This window comes from Mastigoproctus giganteus, chromosome 1 (assembly GCF_048544385.1).
Source record: "Mastigoproctus giganteus isolate SK-2022 chromosome 1, ASM4854438v1, whole genome shotgun sequence".
NCBI classification, from domain to species: Eukaryota; Metazoa; Arthropoda; class Arachnida; order Uropygi; family Thelyphonidae; genus Mastigoproctus; species Mastigoproctus giganteus.
In genome coordinates this window covers 51,344,363-51,357,631 of record NC_143575.1, presented here as the reverse complement: position 1 = coordinate 51,357,631, position 13,269 = coordinate 51,344,363, and the positions used below count along the sequence as shown (strand labels likewise).

At 35.3% G+C, this 13,269-nt stretch overlaps 1 protein-coding gene across 4 annotated transcripts in view; it reads right to left on the bottom strand.

Annotated features, from left to right (window-relative positions):
* Positions 1 to 13,269, bottom strand: part of LOC150090793 (SLAIN motif-containing protein 2-like) — a 176,633-nt gene that overhangs the window by 49,231 nt on the left and 114,133 nt on the right. For all 4 annotated transcript variants that reach the window (XM_090372767.1, XM_090372776.1, XM_090372785.1 and 1 more), the window contains one exon: positions 2,727 to 2,884. In XM_090372767.1, coding sequence (XP_090228893.1) covers positions 2,727 to 2,884 — 158 coding nt within the window. The remainder of the gene's footprint in view (positions 1 to 2,726; positions 2,885 to 13,269) is intronic.

Sequence of the window (13,269 nt, the reverse complement as noted above, 5' to 3'; positions counted from 1 at the left end):
AGCGATGGAAATTTGAAGTTGTCTTTCAATGGTGTTCATGGTTTGGGATTGACAAGAAACAACGAGGTCATCAGAGGTCATCAGTGAACATATACGATTCTACTGTATTAGGTACATCGTGTGTCATGTTTGTAATTCTTATTGAAAATAACGTCGGACTAAGAATGGACCCCCGAGGAACACCCTCCTCTTGTTCAAATGATTTGGATAAATTGTTCATGTATCTGACCTGAAATGTTCTGTGGCATAGGAAGTTTTGTATACAGTGGGGTAAATGATCTCTCAAGTCAAAAGAATGAAGATCTTGAAGTACACCGTATCGCCAGGTGTTATCAAAGGCTTTCTCAATATCGAGATTGATCATGACCAGATGTTGTCCCCTTATGAAGGCATTTCGGATGTTTGCCTCTGCTTTTATCATTACATCTAACATGGACCGGTTCTTTCGAAACCCGTACTGATTGTGATTTTGCAAGTTGTTAGTTTCCAGGAACCACGTTAGCCGCCTGTGAACCATATTTTCCTAAGCAGCTGGTCAGTGAAATCGACCTGTAATTATGTGGAAAGCTGCGATCCTTTCCAGGCTTTGGAAAGGCTAGTATAATTGAGTGACGCCAGGAGTTTGGGCAAGTATTTTCTAGAAATATTCGATTGTAATATTTTAACAATGCCCTTTTTGTTCTGTTGTTTAGTTGACTTATCATGACGTAGTAGATCCCATCTGGACCAGCAGCACTACTGGAAGTTTTATTGGCGCCCCTAAAAGTTCTGTTAATGTAAATGGCTGGTTGTACGGGTGTGAAACTCTAGTGGAGAAATTGATCTTACGCTGCTCTGATGAATTTTTAATTTTCTGAAAGATTGGGTTGTAGGTGGATACGCCTGATATACTGGCAAATGATTCGGCTAAGGCATTTGCAATTTCTGCATGAGAGGACAACAAGAGAGCTAAAGTGAATAGTATTGTATAACTTAGCGGTACCTGATAAAAACCTATGCGACCACCTGTCCCACATACGGAGAAGTCGCGCTGAGCAGATCAAGGGGTATTCCCAATGGGCTCTGGCCCACCTTCTATTGCAGTGGTGTCTCAGCCTTTTCCAGTACCGGGGCCATATTCAAAAAAAAAATTCGATGTTTCTTAGTGTGTTACATTTTTGATATTTTATTGCAGGTAAAAGTAAAATTGAAAATATTCAAAAATTTTATTAAGTACAATACACAATTACATTTATTGAACAAATTTTTTTGATAATAAAATTTAAAATGTTGTTTTTAGTTCACTTTCCTCGTGGGTCGTAGGTTGGACACCTCTGTGAATCAACTGTAAGCGCCCCGTTCGAGAATTACAAAAGTGATTTTCTTTTACCCCATAAATAATCATATGTTACTTTGCAGAAGTGCATTATTCACATTTTTCTGAAAATTTTCCCTATTTCTGTTTACACTTTACTTTAGGCGCCTCCATAGCCAGATGGGCAGGAGCAGCAGTGCGTAGCACACGCTTCTTGATTAGACCGGGGTTCGAGCCCATGACCACCAAATACGGAGGATGCGGAAAGGTCAGGGAATGACCACCGCATATCCCCGGAGCAATATGGCCTTAGTTGCTAATGCTCAGTTGGCCTTAGTTGCTTTAGCTTAATTGCTAAAAACCAAATAAGAAACAAACACTTTACTTTATCTGGATATCCGAATGATACCGATATTTTGGACAGTTTCACAAAAAAAGAAAAAGAAAAAAATTTAAATTTAAGAATTAGTGACAATACCGATGACGAGAGAAAGAAAACGAGGACAACAAGGTATTAAACCTTCTAAACATGAATTGTTGGCATTTGGTGAAAATAAAGTTAGAAAATTGTCAATTAGAGTTAAATGCAATTCGTGGATTTTGGGGAAACCTAATTGATAAGGTTTCCGAAGAATTGAAGCATTTGATGAATGCTCTGAGTACGATACCAATTTCACACAGTGAATGTGAACGAGAATTTTCAGAAATAAATCTGATCGCCAACCAGTGCTTCATCGATGACAAAAACAGTTTCTTAAAATTAAAATTGTGGGCCGTCCACTGACCTGCTGCGATCCAGCAAAATATGTCGATTCGTGGCTGCTTCGGAAACATCATTCAGCAACCGATACAAAGAGCAGGAAAAGAATTCAGCATAGGGTGTCTGTCGGATGAGAACTTAATAAAAATTTGGAATATTCTACAAAAACTTTATTATGAAATTATTTTTACTTATTTTATTCACATTTTACTTAATTTTTATATCATTGAATAATAAATTTATGCTTAATAAACTGTGTTAATATACTTAATTTCTTGTTCTTATTCTAAAAAAAAAAAAATTACTTCTAAAGTAACAATATTGGGGGGGGGGGGGGAATTAGAGTACTTTTCATATCCTTTTAATTTTCAAATTTTCCCGATAGCAAAGAATGAGTACCGGCACCTATTTTTTTATAAAAAAAGCACTGCTAAGTACTATAGGTTCTAATACCTCCCGTGTTTGGGGTTTTCATAAAAAAAAAACAAAAAAAAAATTAAAAAAATTTTTTTAAATGGAAATGTTTTCATAGATCATGGTTTACTGAGGATGATTATCGTTCCTAGGCATCTGACAATGAGTAAATGTAGAAGTAGTTATGATGAGATGGTCAGGTTGTAAACTCTCCAAAAAAATATTACAAAATACAAAATATTATATCTAGGAAGTTACCGGAGATGGAAGAGTGGAATATCTAGGCTGCCTGAGATGGGACACACTGGGATAAATTGGTAAAGGACACTGTAAACGAGAATCATTTCTTTGTTGACTTTTTCTCCTCAAACTATTATAGCCTTTCACCAAATTTGGAAGACTACTACGATGAATGTCTGAAAAACAAAGTAATACCAGAAGAAAGCTGAATGTGTAAAAATAAGCTAAGTATTTTAAATTAATGATAAATCAGAGAATACAAAAACCCAAGTTATTATATATCAAAATGGTATGACATATAATTGTAATTAGATATAATATACAGTGGCAGACAAAAAAACTGCATCACATTAAAAAAAGTAACATTTGTAGTGAAATGCATAAGGTATTGTTTGATTACAGTCATTTTGTTTGTGGCAAAGCAAAGGTATTGCACCAGATAATGCTTCTATTGCATCAGACAGTAATTGCAAGGTATTGCATCAGCCATTTTTATAAATAAGCATTGGAAGGGTATAACATACTCATTAGTATCCTGTTTTGCAGAGGTGTAAGCATATCTCCATATGTTCAGTTGACACCAAGAAAAAAAAAGTATAGCGTTGCTCTGTCCCAGGAAAGGCTTTCTATGCGTGCTATCACTGATAAAATAGGCTGTAACCAGTCAACAGTATCCCGGGTGCTGAAATTAAAGAGTGAAACCGGTGATGTGAATAGAAGACCTGGATCAGGCTGAAAGAGAGTGACTATGCCTTCCCAAGATCGATATTTGAAATGGCTATGCCTTCGTAATTGCCATGCTAGTGCTCCTGATCTAAAACTGGACTTTGAGATGGCCTCTGGTGTTGAAACAAGTGCACGAACTATCCAAAGACAGCTTTCGGAATGTGGTCTGAATGCCTATCAGTCCAAGAAGAAGCCTTTGTTGACCTAACAAATGAGGAAGAAACGATTGCTTGGGCTAAAACGCATGTTTCAAGAACAAAAGAGCAATGGGACACCGTCATCTTTTCCAATGAATCGAAATTCAACCTGCATGGCTCGGAGGGGAAGCGATATGTCAGAAGATGAAAATCGGAGGCATATCATTCTGACTGCATAACACTGACTGTAAAGTTGCTTGCCAGTAAGATGGTCTGGGGATGCATAACAAGCAAAGGGATGGGGAAAATTAAGTTTATTAACGGAACGGTGAATGAAGAAACATACACTGCTATTTTGGAGGAGTGCCTGAAACCTGTTATTAGGGATCACCACAGACGTACAAAATTGCATTTTTCAACAGGACTCAGCACTTTGCTACACAGCAAAATTGGTAAGTTTTATGCTATTTAGATTTAACGATGAGTTTGTCTTCTTGCCTACAAGGCTTAAAACATACTTACACCAACGTTTTCACTTGTTTTCTCCCTTGAGGTGCAGTCATACCTCAGAAATGCATTACAGTGTTGGACTGGCCTGGCAACAGTTCAGATTTGAACCCTATTGAAAATTGCTGGTACCTAATGTCATCTAAAATTGCTCAGAAGAAGCCAACAAGTAAGGTTCAGCTGCAGGAGAGCATTGTAAGAGTGTGGTACCACAAAATTGGACAACCGTATATCCAGAAGTTGATTAATTCTATGCCAGATCGTTGCAAGGCTGTAACTGCAGCTCGAGGAGGAACAACAAAATATTGGGGACTTGTTTTGCTGATTATCATCATTCATCATTCTACTCTTCCATTTGGCATGGGTTGAGTCCCTATTTAGATCTCGTCTTCCATCGTTGTCGATCTCTTGAATCTTGCATCATTTGTTGATAACTCTGAAAGCCTGTGTTTTCCTTTAGGCATTGGAGCCATTCTCTTTTGGGTCTTCCTGGTGGTCTCTTATCTCCACTTCTTCCTGTCAGTACTACATTAGGCAGCCTGTGTTGTTTCATCCAGTTCATATGTCCAAACCACTGAAGTTATTTTTTGTAGATCTGCTCTATTCTGCGTTCAAAATTTAGGTCTCTCCTTACTTGTTCATTAGTTTTATGTTCTCTCCAATTTGTTTTATTGATTTTCCTTAGAATCTCATTTCAAATGACATTATTTTTTGCCTTTCTTTCTTATTTATTCTCCAATTCTCTGATCCATAAGTTGCTGTGGGTATGATGACAGTTTCATATAGTTTAATTTTCAGACTATTTGAGATTTTATTGCTCTTCCATATGTTTTTGAGTTTGTTCATGTTTGTCCACCCGATGTTCAGTCTGTGATTAATTTGGCCAATATTACTTAGGTTTCTGGTTATTAGAGAGCCCAGATATACAAATTTTTGTACTTGTTCTATTTGTTGATTTTGGATGTTTATGTTTCTTCTGATTTGCATTACTTTGGTTTTATTTAAATTAAGATTAATTCCATAATTGTTGCTTGCTTTATCGATGTTTGTTAATATTTCTTTTAGTTGTTCTTTGGTTTCTGTTAAAATCACAATATCATTCGCATATTTTACATGGTTTATATTTTTTCCATTTATTATTATACCTCTTTTTTCTTCAATTGATTTCATTAGTTCTTCTAGGTAGATATTAAATAGATATGGAGATAAAGGGCATCCCTGCACGACTCCTTTCTCTATTTAAAATTTCTCTGTTTTAAGGTTGTTGAATTTTACTATTGCTCGTTGTATTTTTGTAGAAATTATTTACAAACATGATTATTTCATGATCAAGTGGGATTTTTTGTAGTTGCTTCATTAAATTTTCTCTGTTTACAGAGTCAAATGCCTGCTTGAAATCAATGAAGCACAGATAAAGAGGTTTCTTCTTTATTACAATATTTTTCTGCAATGATGTTTAGTGTGAATATTTGGTCTATTTTGTGAATATTTGGTCTATTTGGTGAATATTTGATCTGCCTTTTCTAAATCCTGCTTGTTCTTCCCCTATTGTTTCTTCATATGTTTTAAGTATCCTATTTTGTAAGATCCTTATAAATATTTTATATATATATATATATATATTGGTTTAAAAGGGTAATGGGTCTATAATTCTGACAATTTTCTTTATCTCCTTTTTTTGTGTATAGGTACTATTATTCCACTTTTCCAGTCTTCTGGTATATCACCTATAAATAAAATTAGATTAAACAATTGTGTAAGGTGTTTTAACATTGCATCGCCTCTGAATTTCCATAGTTCTGCTTGGATACCATCATTTCCGGGTGCCTTGTCGGTTCTTCATTTGGCTAACTGCTTTCTGAACTTCTTTTGTTATCAAGGGTGTTTTATCTCTTCTATTATCTAAGGCAAGAATGCTTTTTCCTTCTCCTTTGAACAGGGTTTGGTAATAATCTTTCCATATTTTTTTAATTTCTTGCGTGTTTCCTGTTTTTACATTTTTATTTTTTTTTATTTTTCATTGTCAGTTTTTTCGGGATGTACGTTTTAGAGAGTTCCTTTAAAACCCAGTAAGTTGTTTTAGAGTCGTGACGTTTATTTGCCTCTTCGCACTGTTTTGTTTTGTCTTCCAACCATTTCCTTTTAGCAGCTTTACATAGGTTGTCTGTTTTGTTTTTTAGGGCTTTATATTTTTCCCTTTTGTCTTGACTATTTTCTTTGTTTAGGAGGTTTTTCATTTGTCTTTTTTCCATCCATACATCTAAAATTTCTGCTGTAATCCAAGGATTATTTGGTTTTGGTTTTGTTCCCAAGGTTTCTAAGGCTGCATCTTTAGTCATTTGTTTGGTTTTCGCCCATATATTTTCCACAGATAATGAATAGTTTATATCTTTTAATTTTTCTTGGAGTGTTTTTCCATAAATTTCCTTTATTTTATCCTCTTCAAATCGTGATATATTTAATGTTGATCTATTGTTCTTTGGCTTTGTATTTTTAAATTTCCATTTAATTGTTGCTGCTAGCAGTTCATGATCAGTGTCAAAATCTGTACTTCTAAGAGTTTTAATATTTTGAATGGATGATTTCCAGTTTGTTATTTATTAAAATGTAGTCGATACAGTTTTTTGTATTTCCATCTGGAGATGTCCATGTATACTTATGTTGAGATTTGTGGTAAAACAGTGTGTTGGTGATGAATAGTTTATTTTATTTGCAGAAGTTCAAGAGTTCTTCTCCTTGCTCATTTCTGTTTCCTATCACGAACTTTCCTAATACATCACAGAAATCTGTCAAAAAGCCTCCAAATTTTGCGTTAAAGTCTCCCATTATTATTAAAATATCTTTTTTGTTTGTGTTATCTACGGTTTCTTGTAGGTCTGAATAGAAGGCAGCTGTCTCTGTATCATCATATGAGGAGTCTGGGGCGTATATCTGGATTATTTTTATGAAGATTCCTTTTTCTTTACCTTTTATTCTTAAACTTATCCTTGATCTGTGTGGGTGAATTTCTATTATTGAATTTCATATATATTTCTTTACTATGAAAGCAACTCCTTCTCTATGTATGTTGTCTTTTCTCCCTGAGTAATATATCCTTTCTTCTGTCATATCCAGTGTTCTTTCTTCTGTCCAATGTGTCTCTGACATTCCTACAATATCCCATTTGATCTTTTTCAATTCTTCTTCTACCAATTTTATTTTCCTGGTCTTGTAAAGCGATCTTATGTTTAGCGTTGAGAGATATAGTTGAGTTTTGGCTGACCATATAGCTTTCTTCACAGCTGTTCTCCATGGTATAAGAACAGATGCGTTGGTTACCCCAGATGGGGTAGCATGACTGTTTATCTTACAATGACTGAGATCCATAGGGTTTAATGCAAATAATGCAGCCGGCTTGGCATTCCTCTGCTGCATAGTCCACAATTTAGATGGGACTAGTATCTTGGAAGAGTGACAGACTTCCACTGTTGCTGAAGATAGATCCGCCATTTCACTGATTTACAGTACATAATACTATTATGTTAACTTGTCATTTCAGTTTGTACACGTAAATGCAATCAAATGTATGTTTGGTTGCCATGATTACCATTTGCATGATTTCTCATATTTCCATTAATTAAGCATTTTACCCTTTCGTAAGATATTTATGGCAATTAGGTATAATAGGTGGAGTCTTTTTATTGGATTACATTCACAGATATATATATATATATATATATATCCCATCTAACTAATGCATTTTGAACATTTCTGCAACCCACAATCCAGTGCAAAACACATTTTTTGCAAAATTCACAAGTGATGCAGTTTTTTTGTCTGCCACTGCATATATAAAAAAAACAGAAAAAATATAAAAACCTGTAAAAAATTCCAGAGCGGCAAGGCTCAATAACTTCCACGATTTTTCAATATATTAAAAAAAGAGATTACCTCAATCTTTTTCGTGGAAAGCTTCCAGTCAATTCTCTCCAAATGTAACGAATGGAGAGAATTGACTGGAAGCATTCCACGAAAAAGATTGTGGTAATCTCTTACTTTTTTTAATGCAGATTGGTGTTATTTTTTTTTATCAAAATCACATCAATTTAAACAACAATTCTTCAATACAACACAACAATAACTCAATACATGATAAGTTTAATAATTTTTAGTTCACAAAATTCTTACTAATGGCCAATAAAATAAAGCATTTCAAAAAAGATTAAAACAAATAAATGATATCACATCTAAATAACTCAAGGAAATGAAGATAATGCCCTCCCCTATGATGCATACACGTGAATGCATACAATATGAAACAAATAATAATTTATTTCATATTGGCATATTTTAACAATAATAATCGGACTATGAGAAGAGGAAGTTGACTCCATCCAAACATACCTTTGAGGTATCAAGTGATCCAGAATATGTGATCACCTGATACTTCAAAGATATTCATTCATTTCTATGCAATAATTATGCCTTAGTGGTTGGGGCTTTAAATATCAAATGAAAGATTAAACTATCTGTGAAAGATGGTGGAAATCTTGGAATTCAATGGACAGAGATTTTTGGGTGGTAACCAGCTTTAGATTAACAAACTGAATTTCATGATGCCATTAGAACTGTCATCTTAGTATTTCTTGAAGCAATCTCATACACACTTAGCATTTGGGAAAACTATCATATCCTAAGAGAGTTATGGGACTGTCTAAAAATGTGCAGGTTAGTGCATATTGATGACACAACTTGTATACAAAAGATCAAACAGTACAGATTAAATGCAAAAGACCAAACAGGCTACAGAGTGAATGCAAAAATTAACAGGATTCAGGGCAAATGGAATAATCAAGTGTAACATGCTATTATTAGTTGTAAAATATAACTGAAATTTAGTGAGTCAGTTTGATAACTCACTAAATGACTATGAATGGGATTGTGTAGTTGGGCTCTGTGAGTCTAAATGGTCCACTTAGCAATTGCTATTCATGTTAGACAATCTTAGAACAGTTAGCTGTTTTTGGCACCAATGGATAATAAAGCATACCCATAGCTACTGTCCAGGTTCTGGATCACTCAAAAAAATATCAAAATATGACAACTGGAAATTTTGCCAGTAAGCTTAAAATGAATATGATGATAAAAATTCCAGTTTTCTGCAATTAAGACATGCTTCTCTGGTTTGCTAGTTCCTTTGATTTTTCTCCTACTGAGCATGCCTGAGATATAATTGCAACTATGCTTCAATCATCGCAAACCATAGAAGTTTTAAGGGAACAGTTGACCCAAGAGTGGAGGGATATTCCTGAAGAGGATGCCAGGCACCCTTCTGGCTCAAAGCGGCAAGAAGCATAATGGCTTGCATCAGTGTTGGAGGGAAAGAGGGGATGAACTTTGCACTAATATATTTTGATTTTCGCCCAGTTAAATAAAGATCTTTTAATTCAGATGTTTTGATTACATCTTGCTTTTTTAGGGCAGAATAATTATTCTGACTCTGAGCATACGAGACTTCAAAATTTCAAATAAAACATACTGTAGATCTGTGCCAAATTAGTAATTCTTTTTTTGCAGGGAAGTTGCTTAGAGACTTTATCAGTCCCCTACCCACTTCCTTACTAGTAATTATACTGATCAGCTTCTCACCTGATCAGTATAATGGTTAAAGTGCAAATTACTCTAATTATTAAAACTATTATGGAAGCAACATTACATTAGCAATCATCTGGACTGCTGTAATATGGAAGCAACATTACATTAGCAATCATCTGGACTGCTGTAATATGGAAGCAGATTAGCTTTTAATGAATTATATAAAAATGAAGTTTTTTAAGCAGGTCATTTATATAATTTCTTTATAACTTTGTGCAGTACAGTACAGTGCAGTGCAGTACCATTGACGAAAAGAGTTTATAAAGAGGGGTTGACAAAGAATTGTAATTTTCTAAACTTCTCTGGAATAGAAATGAATTTATATACCGGGTGGTTATAAAATAAGTTTCCCTATTCAGGAAACCCTAGTGTCAAAACGGCTAGAGATAGTGCTGTGAAAATTGGTGGGTATGTCATTGAGGGTATGGGGAAGCAAATTATAGAAAAAAAAAAAAAAAGAATAAAAATTCAAATTTCCGCCACCAAGGGGATAAATTGGCGCTGTAAACATGAGATGGAATACTTAACTTAGAAATTTACAGATATTGTTCTGTGTGCTTTCCTTCACTTGAGATGACATTCTGAAAATGGAGGACTGCATGCGACAGTTTCACGTAGCATCTCATTGGGAATGTTGGCTACATGCTGTTTAATGCTTGTTTTCAAATTGACAAGCGTCTGTATGCCGCCATGGTAAACTCTGTCTTTCAGGCACCCCCATAGCCAGAAATCACAGGGATTGAGATCTGCTGATAGGGCTGGCCAGAACTGTGGAAAGTCTCTAGAAATAATGCAATCATTTCCAAATGTTGAACGGAGCAGTTCCTTCACTTGTCGACCAATGTGGGGAGGGGCACCATCTTTAACGAACACTATGATCTCCAAGCATTGCCTTTCTTGCAGAGTGGGAATAATGTGATCTCTTAGAAGAGTGCAGTACCATGCACTAGTTACTGTATACCTTACGGGACCATGAGGTGTAGGCTCTTCAAAGAAAAATGGTCCGATTATAAACTCTGCAGTGTCCATATATCGTCAAGTTCCATACAAGTCAAAACGTAGAGCAAAGTCTATTTGTTATTGCTGATCACAAGACTTTAGTTCTTGCACTACGTGAATCATGTACAGGAACCGGCATAAAATTATTTGAAGCACTTTATGTACAGTAGATCAAGGAAAGTTCAAGTCTCATGACACACCTCCGGCACTACTGACTGGTAGTGTTTCGCATTCTGAAACTGCCTCCACTACCTCCATTCTGATATCATACATGGTTGTCCCCTGCCTGGAATTACACCTAACTCCCCGGTCGCTTCAAATTTCTTTATTAGTTTTTGAAGTCACACTGACATCAAAGGTCCTTTATGCAAACATTTAAGTTTCTGATATTCACGTAATGCTGCATTAGTGATACTATTATTTTGGTATAACAGTTTTACTAAAAGAGCATGTTCCTTTTTTGTAAGAGCCATAACCATAATGGTTATTAACAGTGGTGTTGGCCTTTCTGCTTTTATCTAAAAGGATGTCATTTGCGTAAGCAGCATGCCTTGAAGCAAATAACAACTTTTAAATATGTGCAGTGCCTTTTTTCTCTGGTGGTGGAAATTTGAACTAATTTTTTTTTCTTCTACAAATTGCTTCCCCATATCCTAAATGACACGTGTAACGATTTTCACAGCGCCAACTCTAACCGTTTTGACACTAGGGTCTCCCGAATAGGGAAAATTATTTTATAACCACCTGGTATATATAAATACACACAGTGTAATCACAAAGTTTGTCGAATGCCTTTGTATCTTGAAATTGCAGCATCATAGTAAGTTGAATTGTTGCAATATATTCAGCACTCATCTAGATATAGTAATGCATGAATCACAGTCAGTCTTAAGCACATATTGAACAGAAGGAGCTTTATGTGTTTCATTCCATTTTAAAATCAATAATTTTACTGTGCAGCAAATCTGCATAAAATTTTATTTGAAATTAGGAAAAAGGGTAACAGAAACCCACAAAATGTTAAACAGCTTTCAAAGAAGATGCTATGGGGCTACTTAGCTGTCAAAGATGATCCTTGTTCCGTCTGCCTTTCAACTTAAAAAATAATTCAATCACTTGTATTCGTGATCTGACCAGGAATAATCAATATTTAAGTACCCACACTTTTTTTCCTCCATAATTACTGTGATGTATTGTGTGCATACGGCTATAGCTCAGAAACAAAGTACAATTCACTAAATGGAAGATTCCATCTTTTCCAAAACCTAAAAGAGCAAGACATCTTGATCAAACGTGAAGGTCATGCTTATTGTATTTTTAAACTCACAGGGAACTGTTCACTATGAATTTGTCTGCATAGTCAAACAGTGAATGAGGACTACTACAAAACAGTTCTACTGTGATTACACAATTCTGTTTAGAGAAAACAACTGGAAAAGTAGATTTTGGGGAATTGCTATTTGTATTATGATAATGCCCCTACACACTCATTGCTTTCCATTCAACAATTTCTTGTGAAGCACTCCATCACCGTGATCCCAATCTGCTCTACTCACCAGATTTAGATTCTTTTGATTTTATTTTTGTTTCCAAGTTTAAACTTGACCGTTGCAAATTGATTAATTGCAAATCTGACCCTTTGAAAGGTCAGATTTGCAACAAATAGGGAAATTAACAATGAATGCAACGAAAAATGTAACAAATGGGAGTTCTAAGAGTGAAGCTGGTAACTATAGTCTGGTTAGTCTGACTTCAGTGGTAGGAAAAATCTTAGAGGCAGTGATTAAGAGTGTAATCCAGGGACATTTAGATGGATATGGCATTCTGAAGGACACACAACATGGCTTTGTTAAGGGTAAATCATGCTTAAATTAGTAGGCTATTTTGACACAGTTACTCATGAGCTAGATTTAGGAAACAATTTAAAAATAATTTATTGGATTTTGGCAAAGCATTTGACTCAGTCCACTATGAGAGGTTACTGTATAAGCTTGAACAGGTTGGGATTACTGGTAAGACTTTAAGATGGATTGTTGGGTGGCTGCAGGGCAGAAGGCAGAGGGTTGTGATTAACGGATATTCTTCAGATTGGTGTAACTTCAGAAGTGGGGTATTTCAAGGATCGTTTCTTGGACCACCGTTGTTTCCCATTTTCATAAATGATATCAACAAAGGGATAGAAGGCGTGATGTCAAATTTTACAGATGACATAAAAATTGGCAGAGTCGTTAATGATCAGTGTCAAGTGCTGTTTCAGGATGACTTGAACAGACTTCAAAGGTGGTCAGAAAAGTGACAAGTTTTAATGCAAGGTCTTACACTTGGGGAATAACAACCCACAAATAAATTATACATTTGGTGCGGTTGAATTAAAAACAGTGGAGAAGGAAAGGAATCTGGGATTTACAATACGGGCAGATATGAAGTTTTCTGAACAGTACAAACAAGCAGCCAGGAAAGCCCATGGTATCCTATCAATGATTTTTTGAATGCTATCCTGTAGAGATAAGGTAGTCATAATCCATTGTATAAGGCAACTGTAAGACCACATTTGGAAT